Source organism: Acanthopagrus latus, chromosome 7 (genome assembly GCF_904848185.1).
Source record: "Acanthopagrus latus isolate v.2019 chromosome 7, fAcaLat1.1, whole genome shotgun sequence".
Taxonomy (NCBI): domain Eukaryota; kingdom Metazoa; phylum Chordata; class Actinopteri; order Spariformes; family Sparidae; genus Acanthopagrus; species Acanthopagrus latus.
In genome coordinates this window covers 21,251,716-21,273,831 of record NC_051045.1, presented here as the reverse complement: position 1 = coordinate 21,273,831, position 22,116 = coordinate 21,251,716, and the positions used below count along the sequence as shown (strand labels likewise).

General features: G+C 42.4%; 1 protein-coding gene across 5 annotated transcripts in view; it reads left to right on the top strand.

Annotated features, from left to right (window-relative positions):
• LOC119022517 (helicase ARIP4-like) overlaps window positions 1–21,372 on the top strand; it is a 71,141-nt gene extending 49,769 nt beyond the window's left edge. For 4 of the 5 annotated variants that reach the window (XM_037103465.1, XM_037103467.1, XM_037103469.1 and 1 more), the window contains 21 exons: window positions 995–1,238; window positions 2,991–3,124; window positions 3,284–3,448; window positions 7,194–7,411; window positions 7,668–7,850; window positions 8,259–8,392; window positions 9,127–9,323; window positions 9,436–9,639; window positions 9,752–9,890; window positions 10,025–10,202; window positions 10,469–10,687; window positions 11,216–11,334; window positions 11,523–11,647; window positions 12,272–12,371; window positions 12,475–12,680; window positions 13,445–13,620; window positions 14,224–14,420; window positions 14,592–14,791; window positions 14,933–15,022; window positions 15,267–15,362; window positions 15,482–16,539. In XM_037103465.1, the coding sequence (XP_036959360.1) occupies window positions 995–1,238; window positions 2,991–3,124; window positions 3,284–3,448; window positions 7,194–7,411; window positions 7,668–7,850; window positions 8,259–8,392; window positions 9,127–9,323; window positions 9,436–9,639; window positions 9,752–9,890; window positions 10,025–10,202; window positions 10,469–10,687; window positions 11,216–11,334; window positions 11,523–11,647; window positions 12,272–12,371; window positions 12,475–12,680; window positions 13,445–13,620; window positions 14,224–14,420; window positions 14,592–14,791; window positions 14,933–15,022; window positions 15,267–15,362; window positions 15,482–16,539 (4,382 nt within the window). Of the gene's footprint in view, window positions 1–994; window positions 1,239–2,990; window positions 3,125–3,283; window positions 3,449–7,193; window positions 7,412–7,667; window positions 7,851–8,258; window positions 8,393–9,126; window positions 9,324–9,435; window positions 9,640–9,751; window positions 9,891–10,024; window positions 10,203–10,468; window positions 10,688–11,215; window positions 11,335–11,522; window positions 11,648–12,271; window positions 12,372–12,474; window positions 12,681–13,444; window positions 13,621–14,223; window positions 14,421–14,591; window positions 14,792–14,932; window positions 15,023–15,266; window positions 15,363–15,481 lie in introns of all 5 variants that reach the window. The other variant, XM_037103466.1, reaches the window with a different exon arrangement.
• Window positions 21,373–22,116: the final 744 nt, after the last annotated feature.

Sequence of the window (22,116 nt, the reverse complement as noted above, 5' to 3'; positions counted from 1 at the left end):
GATTTTACCCCAGGACTGATGAATTTTACTTTTGTTAAAAGAGGAATAAAAGTAAATATTAGCTTGTACATGGCTGCTGTTGGTCCATCTGTTGAAACACACATGCTTTAAGTTATTTCCCTGTCTTATTTTAATGGATGAGGGAAATCTCATCACACAGCTGCCTGAACACAGACAAACATACTAACCAGCAGAGAACCATACAGTGAATAACATCATAATGGAAGCAGACAGTGCTGATGCATTAAAAGTGTCTACGTGCTTGATGGGAGGATTTGCATGTTTGACCTGGGTTGTTCAAATTAGGCAATAAGTCATGCATCTGATTTATATCTTCCTGTTGTACGTACAATTATATCTTAAAGGTGTGTGCTGGGAGCACTTCCAGGTGGTGAGGCGAGTGGACGCCCAGAGGGCCCTACTGTCTCAACTAATGACTCAACCGCCCGAGCTTTAAAGGGAGGGGTGTCCTGGTTGTGGCAGTTGGGAATATTTTATCATGGTTTTAATTGCTGCTCATTTGTGAACACCTGAAACAGGCTCCTCACTTGTGGAAGCAATCAGAAGTGTGTTATACAATAGTGGATTTCTTTAAGAAAAACCCTCACACAGCATGTAGTTTATCAATTTATAATACACAGCAGGATTTGTGCTCTGCTAGAGGTGGGAATTACATTCATAATCGATTCCTCAAACTTTATTTCTTTATTGTTGTGTGCTGAAATTGTTACCATTGATCTCAGGGCAACATTCTTCTTTGCAGAAGATGGCTTACAAAGTGTATAAAACACATACTACCACACTGAGATTGAGACATTCATGAAGATCAGTTATCATCCACTGAGGATTGGATTTTATTGCATATTAAGCAAAGAGACACCATACATTTTTAACTGGGCGGATTTGTAAATTGATTCAGTATTGTAACATCACTCAGTATTTCTACCTTTACAACTCTTTCAATAACCATTCCTTTCGTCTCTTTCTTGCACAGACCAGCCCCACGGCGCCCCCTTCAGCTCCGAGAATGAGGCTCAGGGAGGCGACTCGGATGCCTGGCAGTGCACCCCTCCCCCATCTACCTCACCTTCGGGGGAGACGCCGGCCCACCCTCCTCCCTCCCAGCCCGCGTCCAGAGCCCGCTCCAGGCCGGCCAGCCAAAGCCCGTCCCCTCCCTCCGCCCTGACAGGAACCAAGAAGAGGGGCTCCAAACCAGCACACATGAGACGCAACATCAGGTACTGAACTCAACTCGTTCACTTCGACCTGAGAGAAGAGCTCTGACAGTACGCCTGTATGTGTATTCTGCAGAGATTTCGTATTAAAGCTTGAGATGAAGAGGTGAACTCACTATATTTAAGATTCCTATACTTGGAAAGGTATTGTTGCCATGACATTACAGCACAGGTTACCATGAAATACAAAAATACCTTACTGCAGAGATGGATTTGAGCGGACCATAATGGTTGGCATAAAGATGTACACATTACATGACAAGACATCATTCAGAGATCTTTGTGGTAGGATAAATGAAATGGATCAGGAAGAAGGCAACTAATGCAAAGCAGTAAAACTCCCAGGAGTGAGAGGATTAGACATTCATGGGGCGTTTTATTGGACACATACATGCCTTTGTCCAGATGTTGCTCAATGCCCCGGCTTTCATCAGTAGGTCCTGGACATCTGGTGTTGTCGCTGGTGACATGGACAGAAACAAAAAAAATGACGCAAATTGAGCACCGCCTCAACACTGTGCCAGAGAATAACACAATAAAACATTATTATAACAAACACAGTCGACTGGACAAGAAGTTGCTTTCTGTTATATTTAAACCAGATTTTCATAAAATGACTCAGTGCTTGGCAAGCAGTAATCGGTCAACCCTGAGATGAAACGGATTACAACACAATCCCCTCTGTGCGTTTCTGCTGAGATGCAGCGTAAACTAACACTCACTCAGCTTACTCAACACTTATTGTATTTCTAACAACCTTCATTGTTGGCTGAATAATAGGATTTATCACCTCCCGCTGCATCTCTTTCTATTTACTTTCACTCCCATTTTGAAGAACTAAAGCACTCGCCAATTACAGATGAAATCTGTTGATGATTATTGTTAAAAACGCTCTGTTTGCAGATTACTTCCTCTGACTGTCAATAACCATGATGTGGTCTGACCTCAAGTATGCTGCTGCTTTTACGTAACGGGCGAAAGTAACATCATGTGTCAGTGAAGCAGACTCTGGCTTCAGTGGAGTCATTTCAGTTGGAGTTATGTTTCGTACAATCTGATAGTGTAGAATTTCAACAATGAGTCATTTGTTTAGTAAAATTCTCTCAAATAACGGAATACAGCTGGCAAAACACTGACCGTTACTTTTCTGTTTCTGGAGAGACCGGCTGAGTGAAGAGTAAGCTGGAGCTAGTGGCAGAATCAAAGTCATCGAAGTCGAAAAATCAATCATAATACTAGAAATTAATTTAGGTGGCTTTTATTTTGAATCTCCAGCTGGTATCTCACAAATGATACTCTGCAAAACTCATTTTTGCTCCAGTTTTGTTTCCACCAACTCCTGAGTGGCTCCTGAGCAGGTAAATGTTTGTAGCTAGTCACTAACTTGCCCATGTGGTGTTGGCTTGGCCGGCAATGTAGCCTACAGCGTGTCTGTCAGATTTTTTTTTTGGCTGAAAACTGCCGCGCACTGCATTGTTAAACCAAAAAATTTAGCTAGAATGAAATCAGTGGGATAATTCTCTAGATGAGTCACGTCTCTGTTACAGTAATTTCTCTTCATGGTCATAATGAATAGATAGTGATTAATGCAGCTGTGAAGAAATCTCTCTTTGGAATGACGGTCATAATTGATTCATCATCATGAATATGTATACAATGAACACCAAGTGTTTCCCAGCTTTTAACAGATACAGTGACAGTTTGTAAACATTTTATTACTATATTTATGCTTATTTTTTGTCTCTGTCTATGCAGGAAGTTACTGAGGGAGCATCAGTTGGAGGCAGTGACCAAAGTCGCCCAGCAGGAAGAGCTGGAGAGGAGGCAACGTCTGGAGGAGCAGAGAAAGCAAGATTTCCCCGTACCACTGCTGCCTGAATACACAACTGGTTAGAGCATACAACCCCACAACAAATGCTTCCACTGAAAATTAAATAAATTAAAATAAAAGACCTCTACTAATTCTATCAGAGTACTTCATTCAGTTGTTTCCCCCTTTTTTTTTTTTAAACTCTGTTAATCATTCCTGTGCCTTTCTTTTTCTTCAGGCAATGTGACAAACCATGCGTCTGCATCACTGGCATCACAGCCAGAGGTGGCGTCGGCCAGACAGAAAGTGATCTGCCTGGACTCCAGCAGCACAGCCATCAGCAAGGATGACTGCAAGACTAACATCCCCACCTCCGCCACCACAGAGCACACACACAAAACAGGTGAGACACGTGCACATAAACCAAACATTACCTAAATACCACTTCAAAAATATCAAATTTGAGGAAATTGAGTACAAAAAGCAAACGGAGCGAAGGCTTTGTTTCTGTTGATTTTAACGCCTCAGGCCTCATTACCTTGGAACAAATTGTTTTATTTTGATTGTTACATGGTTTAATCCTGGAGCACTTTATTGAAAACAAGGGTCTTTCAAAAAGAACCTTTCAATGCTGAAAACAATCGCATCACCTTGTTAAATGTTGCTGAGATGACTCAGTGAGGTTGCTCGTAGAGCAAGAGTTAAATGAAAGGTAGCAGTGTAGGATCAGATCAAGCTTCTGGACAAACATAATGATAATTCATCAAGCAGGCATGATTACGTGCTTAGCCAACCATGTTTGAACACAATAATCAGAGTCAGTCGCTGACCTGTAGTATATTTACTAAATAATTGATAAAATAGTGAAATGAAAAGAGCAGGTCAGAGTCAGAGACCCCAAGTTCAGCACTTTCTCGCCTTAACTGGGTTGTATATCTATCAGTGAACAATGACAGACTAGAGCGCTCGCCTGAATTGTGGGTAAAATACAAACTCTCCGGCCTTGATCACCCCTTTTGACCCTTCATTGTGTAAGTGGGCTAGTAGCTCATGAAAGCAGATAGGGACACTGAGCTGTGAAGTTTATTTATTACTCGTCTTCCAGTTGTACATTCTGAGCTGTCCACATAGCTCGACGAAGCCTTAAATACACCAGCTGCTGATTTTTAAGATGCCTTCAACAGCACGACGTGAGCTTTGGTACAACGTGTGAAGATTTCTTTCAGATGTCAAGTTACACCAACTTTAGGCTCCAGTTCTAGAAATGAAAGGGTAGATTCACTGCTTTTGAACTGGGATTTACTGCAATCTTGTTCACTCCTTTTTTTTTTTTTAATCATCATGCTTATTACAGATTTATAAAGAGCTTCAGTGTTCAAAAACCATGACGGGTTGCAGTTTTAAACAGCAAAAGCTCTCAGGAAAGTCAGAGGTCTGCACAGTGTGTTCCTAACAAAATCATGTCACAAGTGTACTTTACTTCTTCACAGATTTGACTGACCTCTGACCATAGCAGGAGCATGTTTTCTGGTCCTGTTTCTCACCACAGCAAATAAAGATGTGCCTTTTTATTCTGCGAGTTTGGAAAGAAAGGCTCCCTCGAGACATAAAATCTGTAATTATTCTCTTTTAATTTATTTAATATAGCCATGTTTTTACAGTTCTCTATCACAGGTTTCAGTGAAAGAAACACTATGAAAAAAATGCTGCGACATGCGTTGAAACTCTGATGGAAATGTTGACAATGTGATTTGAATTTCCTCATTCACTGTAGTCTGAGTATTAAACAGCTGGTGCGTCTATGTGACTCGCCAGATTGCTGGTTTATTCAAAGGTGAAACTGTTGTGTACAGCTGCCGGCACATTTATGACGTGTTTAATGTCAGTGTTTTAATCATTCAATCCTGGTTTTCAAAGGTGTTCCCAATTAGTTCAGACTGTGTTTAATCCAAGTGAACTGTTGCAGATTGTGGTATAGTAGTTAAATGATGAAAAACTATTTAGATACAGCCTGGGTTGAGAAAAAATAGAGCTGCGTTGCTGAATTTAAACTAAACCCTGGGACAATTCTTGCCGTTTGCATGTGTTTCAATCTGACTACAGATTGGTTTAAGTTTTTGTGTTGGAAAGGTTTTTAGGCCACAGCTGTGTTTTTAATAGCTAACATTCAACCACCCAGTTCAACCACAGGACATAAAGCCAATCCTCCGGTGCACTTTAAGGATACACGGTGTCTGGTGGAAACTCTCTAAAAAGCATCCGTCTCTCGGAGATTAAGCAAAGCAGCCTTAATAGCCTCATGACAGCCGTGCGTTTATTAAATCACACACTCTGTTTCAAATTGCTTTTTCGGAGCCTATGGGTCTGGAAAGTTGCTTTAAAAGGCTGCATCAGCTTGAATTTCCAAGAAAAAAAAAAAAACAAGCCAAAAATTTGAATGAGGTGAAACATGGCAGATATGTGGGCCGTTGTTATCTGAGATCAGCTGAGGTGGAGAAACGAGGACGATTTGTCAGAGAGACAGTTGAGTGTTAAAAAAAGGTTCTCTGGTGTGACTTTCTGTTTCGGTCAAAAGAACATAAAGGAGAACAAGTCAAACTTGGCATTCATTTGGCTTTATTTAACTTACTTTAAAGTTGAACACACTCCTTAGCCTTTTTGGACACATCTTAACCCAATTACTGGAAGTCTCTCTGCGCACATTTAAACCAGCGAGGTCAAAAATCTCCTCAGTTCCTGGGTGTGCGTGCTTGTCCGTGTGTGTGGTTCAGCTAGATTAGCTGCCCTGTGCATCAGAATATTTAAAACCTCCACAGGGTACATCATGTACTGTTCCCTTATTGCCCGAGTGCGCAGACACACACACACGCACACACACTCCCTGACACATTCACAGAGCCACTCGCACAGTCAAGGATAAAGACACACTTTTAACACACACACAGTTGAAGATAAACACACATACACGACAGAGGCAAACCAGACACATACACACACCTGCAACACACACACACACACACACACACACAAAGAGAGTGAGGGAGAGAGAGCGATGGGATGAACAAATGAACAAAGACAGATCAGATGTAGATTTGGGAGCAGAGAGAGACAAAAGAAAGAGAAGAGAACAAAACGGATGGAGGGAGGAGAGATGAAAAGGAGAGAGCGTCTGTAGGGCAGATCAGAGTGGGTCTGTGGAGCAATAAAGCTGGCTAATCCTGGTTATGAGCCAGAACACACACATAACGAACACACACACACACACACACACACACACACACACACTCACAGTGGCACAGTGACATTTCTAGTTGGGGTTGCATAACCAGTCTCCCCCTCCACTCTAATCCTACTTGTATAACCAGCCATTCACTGCAGTTATATAAGCGCTCTCTCTCTTTCACACACACTAACATACTGACACACACACACACACACACACACCTCTCCCCTTTCTGCCATGCCCTCGTTGATTGCCAGCTTGTGTAACTTTCACCGCTTGATACCGTTGATGTTAAAGTCCCTTTTTATCAGAAATGGATTTCAGTCTTTCCACTCATCACACTGAGTGACGTCCACGTTTCACGTAACATCCCACAAGTTGTGCTCGTGACCGAGCGCCGGTTCACCGTATCCTTTCAGATTAATGCATCGAGGCCGATAGAAAGTAATGGTTATTGTTTTTATTGGGAAAAGCTGTATCTTAAGATTTGTTAACTTGTTTGTCCTGTGATAAAGTTTACAAGGTTCTTCATCAAAAGGTGTTAAAACCCCTTTCAACAGTTAATATACAAAGAAAAAAGTGGACAATGCTCCTCCATTTAAAACTTTTTCTTACATTTATCCAATATTTTTTTACTGTCATAGAATTTGCTTCTTTGCAGTGTTGTAAAAAGAGTCCAAAGGTCAAACTGAAGGTATCATGATTAAATATTACTTTGATGAAAGTGAAAGTCACAAGTTTTAAAGTATCTCATATTACATGTACTTTATGTACTTAAAAAGGGTCAAAGTACACTCAGGAGGTGTAATCAAAAAAGTATGTAGTGTCTTTTTATATACAGATGTCAGTCTGATATGTATTATCTGAACTTAGACTAAAAAAGATAAAAGCATTTGAAAGACTTGCAATGTAATTTTCCACGCAGATGTGATTGATCTGAGCTCGGGCGAGGACGACACTGTCCACCTCAGCAGCGAGTCCACCAACGAGGAAGAAGAGAGCGAGCCGAGTGGCGCACACGCTAACGACGCCCTTAACCGGCCAGACACCCAGGGCAGGGTACTGGTCAACGTGAACCATCCAGAATCAGAGAAGGACATTTTCCTATCGGCTCAGCTGGCACGAGCGGTCAAACCTCACCAGGTATTTTTCCTGCTGCACTCAAAGCAAACATTTGGTTCTTTTGTCTGGTCATCCTGCACCATACAAGGAAGTTAATCTGACATTATGAACTGAACTCAGTTGAACAGTTTAAGTACAGTTCTGCTGCCTCACCCTCTCATCACCATGGTTCCATCTTTCTCTTTTGTCACCCTCTTCACTCCCCCATTTCACCCTCTCTCTTTTCTCTGTCCCGTCTCATCATCCTCCACTTCTCCCCTTCCAATCTCCTCCTCAGATCGGCGGAATCCGCTTCCTGTACGACAACCTGGTGGAGTCTGTGGAGCGGTTCAGCAGCAGCAGCGGATTCGGCTGCATCCTCGCTCACAGCATGGGCTTGGGCAAAACGCTGCAGGTCATCTCCTTCATCGACGTCCTCTTCAGACACACACAGGCTCACACCGTGCTCGCCATCGTACCTGTAAGCACCTGTGCATTTAATGTTGGAATACAAGGGAATGTGGAGCACTGAAAAAAACAGTGTGCTGATGATAGGCTCAGTGGCCCCAGGAAAAAGAGTTTCTCTTTAAAGTGAATAAGAAAAGATTTTTCAAAAGCTCCTAATGTCTGGAAGTCACTTACTTAGTTTGAAAGCATTTTAATTTAAGATTTATTAAGCAGAGAAGAGCGATTGATTTCATTGCATTTAAGAAGCTATAATGCGCAGGTTTGTGGTGTTTTTGCTTCTAAAACAGGTGATCTTTGTTAGAACTATAACGTATTCCATGGCCTGCCAGTCAATCATTTCAACACTAGACAAAACATGAACAGAAACAATACTGAGTCTACAAGATGATGAGGACTAAATATCAACTCAATTTCATCCCAGGTGAACACGCTGCAGAACTGGCTGTCAGAGTTCAACATGTGGGTCCCGCCCCCGGAGGCGTTACCTACAGATACCGATCCTAAACTGGTGACACCTCGTTCCTTTAAGGTTCACATCCTCAACGACGAACACAAGTGAGTAACAGGATTTTATTTTACACTTTATGACAAATAGAAGAGAAAGAATAACTTAATTGATTTCTTAAAAAAACATGAAGTTAGAAGACGACACTGCAGGACAGTGGACACACTCACACACGCAGCAGAGTGGTTAATATCAGGAGGCTGGATGCAGTTACATTCGTGTAAAGCAGTGGAGAGACTTTACTTCCGAATTTGAGAAAAGACGGTGCCGACCTTCTGACCTGCCTCTGTACTTGATCCTCGTCTGGCTCGTCCTCTCGTCATCCTCTTGCTCAACAGCTGCTTCTGTTGGAAATACGCTCTGACTCTGGTGTGTGAGTGTGTGGTTGGGATTAGAAAGGAAGGGAGGAATGGCACATGATGAGCGTGCAGTTCCATGATGCAGTCTCGCCTGAGAGTGACACAGTAACCTCATTACGTCTCCGCTCAGTTAAAAGCAAATATCGCTTTAAAATGATCAGAATTGGCAAGCGTTCTTATGTACTAAATGACGGTTGCTTATATATTAAATAATTGGGAATGTATTACAATTACGCTCACATTTTAACCCACCACATAGAGCAGCTGGGTTACTACATTAGAAGAAATGTTACTTCACAAAGTCTTTTACAACTTTCTGTATTGCTTTAGGGCAGATTCGAAGGGATCCTAACTCTCTGTAATACGAAATAACCGTCCAATACAAGCATCAACTGAACTTGCCGTTTCTTTCTTACGTTACCCAGGAACACAGCGACCAGGGCCAAGGTGGTGGAGGACTGGGCACAGGACGGAGGTGTGCTGCTGATGGGCTATGAGATGTACCGCCTCCTGTCGCTGAAGAAGAGCTTTGTAGCCGGGAGGAAGAAGAAGGGCAAGAAAGCGACGGGACCTGTTGTCATCGACCTGGATGAAGAGGACCGGCAGCAGGAACTGCTCAAAGGTGGGAGAGATGAAGGGGAAAAGAGAAGTGGAAAATGGAGGGAAAATTTTTGCTACTTAAAACATTACTGTAGCACATCATTGAATATATTTTCCTTTTCTTCCTCCTTTAGGTATAGAGAGAGCCTTGGCTCGACCCGGTCCAGATGTGGTGATCTGTGATGAAGGCCATCGCATCAAGAACTGCCACGCCAGCACATCTCAGGCTCTGAAGAACATCCGAACCAGACGGCGCGTGGTCTTGACCGGCTATCCGCTCCAAAACAACCTGATTGAATACTGGTGCATGGTCGATTTTGTCCGACCCGACTTCCTAGGTACGAGATCTGCTTTTTGTTTCAGGATATATCTTTGAGGGTCATGAAGGTTGTTTGGCTGCTCTCCTGTTAATCTTCTAACTACAGTTCTTAAATCCTATGTGAACTTCAGGTACGCGTCAGGAATTCAGTAACATGTTTGAGCGTCCGATTCTGAACGGGCAGTGTGTGGACAGCACGCCTCAGGACGTCCAGCTGATGAGGTACAGGAGCCACGTCCTTCACAGCCTGCTGGAGGGCTTCGTACAGAGGTGAGACAGCTGACACTCACTACTGCCGCCCCAAAAACAAGATCTGCGCTGTCTTAAACCTTTCATAGAGAAAACAAAGGTTCTACTGTTAATTTTTATTGACACTCACTGACTGTAGCTTCTCTTTCTTCCAGACGAGGTCATGACGTCCTGAAGGACCAGCTGCCCTCTAAAGAGGAACATGTGCTCCTGGTGCGTCTGTCTCCCCTGCAGAGGGCGCTCTACACAGAGTTCATGAACCGCTTCAGGGAGGCAGGCAACACAGGCTGGCTCAGCCTCAACCCGCTGAAGGCTTTCTGTGTCTGCTGCAAGGTGAGGAGAAGGGCGTGTATGTGAATCATTACCTGAATTCAGTTTTATCTGCAATTAGAAGATTAAAATCACAATACTTCAACAAAAGTCATCTTGTTCTTTATGAGGACTTGCTGTCCTTGTAGTACCGTTACACAAGTTGTAATCTTAGTCAACATGTTTCTGTACAAAGTTAAATTCCTGTATGTTTATACTGTTCGGCAAATTCAGTGATTCTCACCTTGAGAAATCGTTTGCACTTCTGCTGATGTCCTGTTATTCTTCAGATCTGGAACCATCCTGACGTGCTCTACGAGGCCTTACAGAAGGAAAACCTGGCCAATGACCAGGACTTGGACCTTGACGACATCACTACCACAGGGCCCGCCCGATGTCCAACCGCACCCAATCAAAAGTCCAAACCCCTGGAGAATCCCAACCCCATTGGTGGATTGAGTCTCAACCAGCTGCAGGAGAAAGCCAATCAGGTCATCACTTACGAATGGGTACGTTGATGTTCACCAACTTAACAGAGTACATGATTTCTAACGATTAAAGTTTGCAAAATTTGAACACAAATCCTGTCTTGATATATGAGGGCTCATGGAGCTCTAAATTTGTTCTTAAACCTTATTACACTCCACTTACTACACTGGTTGGAGATTTATTTGCCTGGCAGCAACGTGTGTGATTAAATATTCTTCTTGGAAACCGCAGAAACTGTGGGGACGTGACTGTTTTCGGTTGATATAGCTCAAGAAATGTTGAGACCTCTGTGCATCCTCTGTACCACATGATGAGAGACGATCTTGAGATAAACTGATTTTGGGTCAGAACACTTACAGCTAAATCCCACAGTATGCATTGCACTGCACAGTGCCTCGCAGCTTTGGTTGTTTCTTCTTGTAACTTTGCAAACCAGCAATATATTCTCACTTCTTTTAAATCAGTTTAAGCTGATTAAATAATATGAAGGTTGTGTTAAAAAGTTCTGCCAAGTTTAACTATCTCCGTCCGTCTCTTTGCATGGCCAGGCAAAGGACATCATGTGTGACTACAAGCCCGGCATTCTGGAGAACTCAGCGAAAATGGTGCTGCTGTTCCACCTGATAGAGGAGAGCGTCAGGAAGGGAGACAAAATGCTCGTCTTCAGGTAAAAGATCAGATGACAGAATAGAGCAACAACTAATCCTAAACTAATTGGAGCTAAACAAATTACTTGTGCAGCTAAAGGGGTTTTTCTCAGGTTTCATGTTCTGATTTGGTTAACTTTGCAGTACTTTTGACAATTAAAGATTTCTTCTGCAGTCTCTAATTTTGCACTTTGTCTGCCACCTGCAGTCAGAGTTTGAACACACTGACGGTGATCGAGGAATTTCTGGCTAAGAGACCCATTCCCCCATCGCCCAACACATCCAACAGAGACAGACCCAACCAGAACTGGGTCCGCAACCTCAACTACTATAGTAAGTTTTTCATTTTGTTAAGTATTTGGTTCTATAGAAATGCTTCATATTCAATATTGTCTACACACAAGTAGGAGGAGACTGATTGAAAAGCTGGTTTAACTGATGGCACACACTGATAAATCTGTGGCTTTGAGGGGATTTCTGACTACAGTGGTTTGGTTGTGCAACGATATGACTCCAGTCATTGACTTTCAATGAGTGCTGCCATCTGCTGTTGATTCTTGCTAACTGCCAGACTTCTGTTCATGGTTCCCCACAGACACAGAAGGGATAAAGACAGCTTTTTTTAGAGATTGTTTGTGTCTTGATCGCTAACAAAAGCCAGAGCTGTACCCATTACCTCAGTCGTCTCAGCCATTATCTCTTGTGGACATTTATAGTTACGTTATTTTGCACAAACTTTATCTTTAGTTGGAACTTTTAGAGATTATTATGTCACCTATACATTACATAACAGCAGTTAGAGATTCAATTCTATAGGGTAACACACAAGTAATTAAATAAGGGGTAATTAAAATGGTAAATTGAGAGAAAATAACACAGAAGATGAAAAAACTGTATTATAGCTGAATGTCTCCAAGCGAGTGAAAACAACATTCTAACTTGCTGTGTGTTTTTTAGGACTGGATGGAAGTACGACCGCCTCAGAGAGAGAGAGACTGATAAACCAGTTCAATGATCCGTCCAACACCTCTGCGTGGGTCTTCTTGCTGTCAACCAGGTAAACCTCATGCATAAAAACAGTAATATATAAATGGAAGAAAACAAAAGAAGAGAAATATTGAGGTTAGGACAAAGTATAACATGCCCTCTCTGTGCCCCAGGGCTGGTTGTCTGGGTGTAAACCTGATCGGAGCGAACCGTGTGGTGGTGTTTGACGCCTCCTGGAACCCGTGCCACGACGCCCAGGCCGTGTGCCGCGTCTACCGCTACGGTCAGAGGAAGCCTTGTCATATCTACCGGCTGGTGTGCGACTTCACACTTGAGAAGAAGATCTACGACCGACAGATCTCCAAGCAGGGCATGTCAGGTGAGTCATAAAATACGTCTATGTGTTATGTTCGAATGTAGCTTCAGGAGAGACGTGCTCATGTCCACATGTTTTTTATTTCCTGGTGTTTTTGAAATTGTCTTTTTCCTCACAGATGGATGACTCACAAAAGCATCTTATTTATTATAATATTTGCCTCATTTCCTTTTGTGTGCAAAAACCATTTCCCCGTTGGATGTTTTCTGTGCATTTTCTGAACATCAGTTCTTTTTTTAATTTAAAACTTGAAACCAACACTGGAACTAATGAAAGCAGGAAGGGGGGAAAAGAAGAAAAAGGAAATGAAGCACATATCAATTAGATCAGGATGAAGAATTTAACTTTTAAAACACACTGAAGTCACTAATCCATGTATTTATCTCCTTAAATGCACAGTATATTGTGTATTTCTTTAGCTAACAACTTAATCACACATCTGTCAGTAATCAGACTTGGTGTAAAGCCCGGTCCTGGCTGCTCTGTGAACACCCAACAGACAGACCTCGCGGAACTTAAATAATCAGCTTTGTGTTGAAACCAGAGTTCTTCTGCCAAGAGGCTCTCGTCTGACGGAGTAAACTGTCTCAAGTGTTTGCTGTGAGCCTTGACTGGCGAGACAGACACATTGAGGCTGCTTGTGCCTTGGAGGGCTGTTGGAAATCAAACCGTTTTTCACAGTTTAATCCCTACTCCTTTCTCTTCTTCCTCCTCCAATCATCCGGGTCCTCTGAACCCGCCTCTTCATTTCTCCCGCCCTTCATTAGACCGGGTGGTGGATGACCTGAACCCTGTGCTGACCTTCACCAGGCGGGAAGTGGAGTCTCTTCTTCACTTTGTGGAGGAGGAGCCGGACCCCTCACAGGTCCAGCTGCAGCCCCAGGACAGCATGGAGGGCGTCCTGAGGAAAGCGCTCCACTTCTACCCTCACCTGATTACTAAGGTAGGTGAAGAGAGGTGACTGAGAAGAAACACAGTTTACCCCCTAGTGGTGTTTCTAAGTAGAACACGGGAATGTTTCTGTAGGCTCTACTGTAGACCTGCCTAGTTTTTCTGCTTTGTTCACTGTGGTCTTGTGAGGCTTGAAATTAGCTGAAGACAGATTTCGTTTCAAGTAGGTAGTACAAGAGATGATTGACTGTTTCTCTAATACAATGAGCCACTGGCTGTGATGGTGGTTGTTGGAATTAAATCTTCAAACCTTTTCTTGATTATCTTTCTAACCCTGAGAACGACCTGAGGCAGCTGCAATTACACGTTTCTTTATTTTTATAACACTGTTTTAGATCGCTCATGTAGTTTTTGAGTGTGAGAGGTTGAGACACTTGATAATTAACTCTGCTGAATTCCCAGTGGAAAAAAAATTGAGCTCACAAGATCTCAAGCTGTTTTAAGAATCTCCATTTTGGCTCTTAATTCACGAGCAAAGAAATTTAAGCTTCATGTCGCGGCAAAAAGATGGCATCCTGTGCTTCTTTCCATGAGAACCAAAGAATGAATGGCAGCTATCTCACATCTTTTCTCCTCCACCTTTACTCCCTTCCAGCAACCATTCCCCCACGAGTCCCTGCTGATAGACCGCCGGGAGCTGAAACTGAGCAGCGCTGAGAAGAAAGCAGCAAAGAAGGGTTACGAAGAAGAGAAGAGGGCCTCTGTGCCGTACACCCGCCCGTCCTACGCTCACTACTACCCAGCAAGCGACCAGAGCCTCACCAACATCCCCGCCTTCAGTCAGAGAAACTGGTCAGTGACTCACATTTTGTCTTTCAACTGGTTTTTGAGTAACAATTGCAAGTGACATAAAAGCACGCAATAAGGAACTGTTTATTAAAGGTCTCTGACATCTAAACCTGCTTTTGATTCATGCACTAAGTCATGAAATAATGATCTAATCTCTATAAACTCTCTGCTCAGGCGCCCACCTCCTCGTTCTGAAGAGAAACCAGTGGCCAATGTCCGGCCAGTCCAGTCGACTCCAGTTCCCATGATGCCCCGACAGGCATCTGCAGGCTCTGCCCCCAGCGACAATTCATCGGGATCCAGCCTTGGAGGTTTCCCTGTCAACTGCCTGCAAAAAGCCGGCGTGTTTGTGCAGAGGATCGTCACCACCACAGGTAGACACGCCATTATGGAACGTTTCTATTTCCATATATCTTTATTCATTCAATCAAATCTCCTCACAATATTAGGTGAAGAATAATTGTTGTTTTTACCGCAGTCCCCTTAGTAAATTTCTCTTTCTTGGTCTCGGTCAGACATTGTGATTCCAGGCACCAACAGCTCAACGGATGTTCAGGCCAGGATCAATACTGGAGAGAGCATCCACATCATCAGGGGCACCAAAGGTACAAACACCTCTGTAGTCTACTCTTGAAAACACTTGAGTGTTGACCACAATAATCACTTAATTGTTGAAAGAAAATTGTTTAAGCTTCTCAAATGTGAGAAATTGTGTTGCAGTGGTATTAAATTTAATTATATCTGAACTGTTGGTCAGACGATACAGTTCATGGATTATTAAAAGAAAAATGAACAAAAGTCAAAGGCACATTTTGTGTGTACTGATCATTTCTTTCACTTCTGTTTTAGGGACTTATATCAGAACGTCTGATGGTCGTATCTTTGCCATCAGAGCAGCTAATAAGGCCAAGACTGCAGAGGAGAGTACTACAGCGTCACCCAAAGGTAGGAAGATTAACTCTGCTTTAAGCTTAAAGCATCAGAGATGCAAAAAGATAAGGCACTATAAGGGGACTACAGTGTGATACACTTTATAACTAACCCTTCTTGTTTCTTCTTCTCAGACTCTCAGACACCACCGGAAGAAGGTTCAACCAATGGCAGTAGTGATTGCCTGTCACCTGACAGGAAACAGCAGGACAAGAGCATGCCCCGCCCTCTGTCACCTGACAGCCCGGAGATCATAAGCGAGCTGCAGCGCTACACAGACGCCACAGGAGGCTCCGGAGCTCCAGCAGAGAGCAACAAGAACAATCTGCCTTCCACCAAATCGCTTCAGAACAATGGCAGTGGAAATCTGAGCCACCGGGATGCCTCTGTGACAAGTGTAGTTCAACCCAACATGGATGCCACCACCGCCCAAGACCTGAGAACAGGGTCCAAGCGCAAAGCCCCCACTCCGCCTCTGGACGAGCGGCCCAGTAAGCAGCCCTCTGCAGGCAAACACTCCTCAGCCTCTTTGGCCTCACAAGGCTTCCCCTTCACCAGGGGCTATGGCCTCCCACCTCTGGGACTCAACCCCGCCATGTTGGGTGGGTCACTGGGGCACCCACTCTTCATGGGGGCAGGCTCGCCTTACTTCCAGCTCCCCCACTCTCAGCTGGGTGACCCCACTTACATGTACCCAGAGTTGTTTGGCTTTGGCGGAGCTGGCGGGGTGCCCACTTCCTCCACCTCCTCGACAACAACCACTTCCACTGCCGTTTCAACTTCCTCATCATCGTCCCCACCTCCACCAGTCAAGGCTGCCAGTTCAGTTCCAGGATCCCTGCCGCCGTTCATGCTGAGCCCCAGCATGGCGGGCATGGCCGGGATGCTCCCGCCAGGCTTTCCTCTCTCTTACAGTCAGTCTCTGGCCAGCCTCTACACAGGCTCGATGCTCCCAGGTGGACTGCCAGGTCCAGCTGCCACTCCTGGTCCAGCAGGGGCCAGCTTCCTCTCCCAGTACCCTCCCACTAATGCCTCCAGTTCCTCCTCATCTTCTCCTTCCTCCTTCTCCCCCTCAGCTCGGTCGGAGGGCCACAGGAGCTCACTGCTGGTGAACGGTGGGAATGTTGGCAGCGCCAGCAGCTCTGATGATGATGATGATGATGATGATGTAATTGAGGTGAGGGGACAGTGACAGGTGAATGATGTGGTTGTTTGAGCTTGATTCAATTTAATAATCATCAAAATAGGATGACATCCTATTTGCCAGGATGAAGGCCCCAAAGAGCCCGAGGCTGAGGCCACGAGGGAAATGGGCAAAAAATAAAAGACAATTGAAGCGATGACAACTGAGCCCCTGCTAAAGTGATTCCTCTGTTCGTCTCTACTGCCTTGGAGAAAGCGCCTGGGTGGCGAGCGAACACAGAGAGCGACAAATCTTGATGCTGAATATCAGAAGATAAAAAAGCTCCAGATGAAAGAAGAAAATTATTATCTTAGGACTTTGGGCTTCCAAGTTTCTGTCCAATACTGGCATTGAAATACTGATCACTGGACTTAGTACTGCTGAGTGTGGGCCTGCAGTGACCACAAATGGCCACTAGTTGTACTGTTGACTTTAGAGATTCTAGTTGCAGCTTTGCTACATGTTGAGACTCTTTTGCTTATTTTCAGCTAATTATAAAAACGACAGTAGGGTGGAGTTGCTTATACAAAAAAAAAAGGTTTGATAATTAAGGTAGCTGGTAGAAACATTTGTTAAATATCAGTAACTGAAATGGTATTGTGTGTCACTTGTCGAATATTGCTACTGAACTCTTCTTAAAATGGTAAAAGAAAGGGTAAAAGATCAAACAGAACATTTTGATTGAACTCAATAATTCACTGCCAGGACAGGGGGTATTTTACCTTTTTGTCCTTGAAGGAAAAAAAAAAGAAAACAGGATCATCTTGAATTATTGATGAAGAGGCTTGTTGAGGATGGGTTAAAGACAATTACTGAAACCTTAAAACTCTAATGAGAAAGAATGTATGCTTAATCAAATGCCTTTAAACTAGGCCTTTTGTGAAAAAAAGACTCCTTCTATTTAGGCATCAGATGTGGGAAGATCTGATTTTTCTTCTTTTTTATATTTATGTAATCTCTTTTACTTTTTAAAGAAAAAGCATTGCCTAAAAATACCCAGGTGAAAATGAGGAGAAAAAAACAAACAAACTGTGTTTTTGCGAGGTGTCCTCCTTGTAGCGGAGAAACAACCAACAGAAAATGCCTTTCTGCCTCCATCTTTCTGAATGTTAACTGTGAGAGAGGAGAGGTAAAGAGAGACGGGCGGTCACTGCGGCTCTCTGAATCTCACCCACAGTCTTACTGTAGCCTAGCGAAAAATGATGCAAAACACTCACTCAAGCCTATATATGTATTCGTACAAACCCCAGAGGAATTAAGCTCGCAAGTTTTTTGGTTGCGCTTGTGTCGTTACTGTGTTCGTATCTGTGTGTTGTGTTTCTTAAGGGTTGCAAAAGGAATCATTTAGAAAAAAAAAAGTAGTAAAATAAGTAGAAGCTTGTGTTGCTCGGTTTGGTGACTGACACATATTCCACCTCTGCTCTGCAGTGTTTCTTCTTCTTTCTTATTTCGTGAACAGAGGTCATTGTGAAACCAAACTGTTTTTTTTTATTATTATTATTATTCTTTTGGAGAGATGGTGTAGCTTTGCCAAAAAAAAGAAAAGAAGAAGTAAACATGAAATGAACAAGCACATCAGAAACCTTCAGCATAGAGGATTGTGTCTTAAGAGACCAAATAATGTAGAGCAGACGGAAAAAACCACCGCAGCAACACGCTCTCTCTCCACCGTCAAGAAGTGCATATCCATCTCTCTGTATGACCTTGCAGGTAACACTGTACACTGTACTGCACTGTAAAAGAGACACAAATCTGTATACGTCTGTAGGCTGGTTGAAAGCTTCATCATGTGACCAAGTTCCCTTTAGATAAACCATAAACCATCGTTCCGCTGTTTCCGATTGATCCCCTCTGATCACACAAACCGATTTGTCCTTGTGTGGGAAATCTTCTCCTCTAAAATGGCTGCAGCGAGAGCTGTAACAACCACCGGCTCGTTTGTGGAAAATCAGTGACAGACTAAGCATTTCCTGTTCCTTCTCTTTTTGTGTATTTTGCTGTTCATACTGAAATTGTTAGTTTACTTATGTTTTCATTTTTTGTTCTCCTCTTTTTACAATGTTTGAATTTACCAAATTAATTTATTTATGATGGTGCATATTTATTCATTTGTATTTTTATTTTTGTACCATGTTTTTTTTTTGTTTTCTTTTTGTTGCTTTTCTTTATCTGGTTTGTAAGATGTTTCTATGCTCATATTGTTGTTACTACAGATTTAAAACTCTCTTACAGAAGTGATGATCTGCCAGTCTGACCCAGAGCATGTGAACCTGTGCAGAACTTGCATGTGGACCAACCAATTAGTGCGCTACTGTGCACATGAATAGCCAGGAGAGCGTTTTTAGGAAGGAGTGATATCATATCCCATTTATGATCACACTGATCAACTCTTGATTATAAGAAACCCAAAAAAGGACATCAGGGATACTGTGATATTAGCCGTGATACTCAACTGTATTCTCTTATCCACGATAATATCCTCACTGACATGTTTGTTCACAATTGGGATACAAATCCAAGTATTTCATCAGAATATGAGCCATTTCTGTGCATGTAAATGAAGCTAATTCACAAGTAATGGGTCAGAAACTGAAGCAGCCCGGCCACACATCAGCTTAAGCAAAAGAAAATAATGATATCAAGTGCTTCTCGTTGTTTTTGTTTTGTTTTTCCTTTGGTTGCTCATTACCATATCGCCGGAAATGTCGGTCTGTGTCGTACCTAACGGCGGCAAACAAGTGAGTTTCCTCAGCGTTGAACTGTTTGGTTGTCAGCTAAGGCGTATGCCACGCCAACTGACTGCTCTTCTTATTTCACAGCTTTCTACTTGAATTTACATATTTATTTATACAAATCGATGCGGCCGGACGAGCCGGGCCGGGCCGACAGTCTCAATTCCATTTTAGTTGAGGAGAAGATTAAAGCTGCTGTCTTTGAGGATTGGCTCTAGTCAAAGCCTGTTGTGTAGTTTATCAATGGATAATGTGTATGACCTTGGATTACTTTTAGATCCTTTTGTTTTTTTTTTTGTTTTTTTTGAAGTTTGTAAATAAAAAGAAACATGTTCTAAATAATACATTTCCTAATTTCTTTACATCAATAGTCATAGCAGATTTAGCGCGTACCTTCCCTTTGTCTCTACCTGACACACATACAGGCAACCGAGCACACGTCAAGTCGAGAGAAAAAATGCTTCCACTTAGACAGTTTTACAGTCACATGGAGAGAAGAATATAAGAATATACATTGTTCTCAACCACAACCCTATGATACATAAACATCACATATATATATGCACTATTAACTACTAGTATATTATAATTGTCTTGAAGTAACAAAACTTTGCATGCTTATTGTCAGTTAGTACAGGTGTAATCTTAACAGTAGAATCACTCTGGGCTCCATTTAAGAAAAAAAATGCACTAATCAGCCCTTAAACTGTCTCAGCCACTGCACTGTACTGTCTGATGTACCTCACGGATCATGGGCAGTTTAGTACCTGCTGGGTTGTTTGACTCTTTCCTTCGATAAATATTCAAACATGATTTAAAAAAAAAAACAAAAAAAAAAACAAGTCAATCTGGAGTCAGCTCCAGATATAACTTTATTCTGTTCATTGATTTCTTTAGAGCACATTGCAGATGATATCGAGAAGACATGAAAAACTATTCTCGTGTAGTTTTAATGTTTTACATTTTCCTCACTTGGAAAAAGAGAAGAGCCTTGACTCTACATGAACCAATATAAATATAAATTCATTCTTTATCTGAATTTATGTTGAAGCCTACTCACAATATGGTTGGAAAAAAAACAAAACAAAAAAAAAACAGGAGATTTTGAAAGCTGTTAGGCCAAATTACAAAATGGATGATAGAGAGACTTCTTGTTTACAGCAGGAACTGGGCCAGCTAAAAATAGCTGATTTCAATTTAGTTGATTCATTTATATAGATGTCAATACATTCAATGTCATTGCTTTTGGCAGTACATTTAATTATCCTGATCTTTTAATGTAGTTGTAAGACGATCGATGGAGCATAATGTTGTTTAGTTTGCGCTGGCCTACTTTCCACATCCTACTGAAATGAGCGGTCACTCACATGGTGGAGTTTCTGTGTGCGTGTACCAACAAATTTGTCTCCTGAATGCTACTTTCAGTACAGTTTTGGCTCATATATAGTTAACTTCACCCACCAAAGGAAAAGAAAAATGGATATTTGACTTCTGTCTCCAACGAGGTCGAACGTAGCCATCTGATGAATGTCCCGTTGACACACACACACACACACAGGATGATGGCTTTGCAGAGACACACTGATTGACTACCTGTTTCGGCTGTGTGTGTACACATGCACTTCCACTAGATCTCATCTAATCCAGAACTATTATGCACAGATTTACCAGCCGCTTTGACTGGAAATTGCTAAATTCACATCCACTATCACTACAGATCGAGGAATCTAAAACTCATTTGTGCCTCCAGATCAAATTTATAAGCCAGAGAACTTAAATGTATCAGCCACAGCCAGTATTAAATCAGTGGTTGGCTGGCGGTGTGTAAAGGTGTGTGAGTGTTTAATTTTTGGGGGGAACTACGAAGCTTGTTACACGAAGCACAAAGAATATCATCACATGACTCTCTTTGATTTTTCTTTTTACACTCAGTGCTGGCAGTGATCTTTATGTTTCTGTAACCTCCAACTGAAGGCTGCTGTTCAGTCTGTGTCCTTGTTCCATGTTTCCCTGTTGCAACCTATCTGTACGTGGTGCGTCCTCTTTTGTAACTGTGGGTGACAGTAACTGTGAGTTCTGATTGTTTAGAATAAAGACGAATGCATCTGTGTTCTTTTTGTGTGTTTCTGTGTGTCATTTCAACAAGGAGACAAAAGAATGAGCTTGTTTGGAGACCAAATGCGCAAAGCAGCCATTTTAAAGTGAACTAATTAATATTACTAGCCTAAATAACATTATGGTAAACATAACTAAAGGAAGTCTGAACTAATATTCTATAGAAATAATAGCATTGGAGAACGGGGAAAGGGGCATTCCTATCACTGTCTAGAGCAGTGGTTCTTGTGAATTCAGTTACCACCAATTTAAAAAAAGTTCAAATTTATGAGGTAAAAACTATGCAGCTACCTGCGGTGAGAGAAAAACGTTCATTGATAATAATAATAATAATAATAATAATAATAAGCTAGGGCAAGTTAAAGTCCTGCATTTAAAGCTACATGCAGGCTTTTCGGAGGACCTATTAAATGTAAAACAAGCTACTCATTTCGCAAAATGGCTCCCTCCATTATTGGCTGGCTGTATATGTGTGAGCAGCCCCTATTACTACGAGTTTACTATCAAAAAGGTGAGACAGGAAAAGGTGAGACATTTCCGTCTGAACGGAGGTGGAGTTGACGTATGAAGTTGGTGACCACAGTTGGTGACACTTGAATACATGTATCTGGCTGCTTTCCACGACAGGCATTTTGGTAGCTCACTTAACGGGTGTAAATATTAACGAAGGCATCCGCCGAACACATTTTAACTTGGCTAAACTTACAGTCTTGCTGTCATCTCCGCGTACTAGATACGT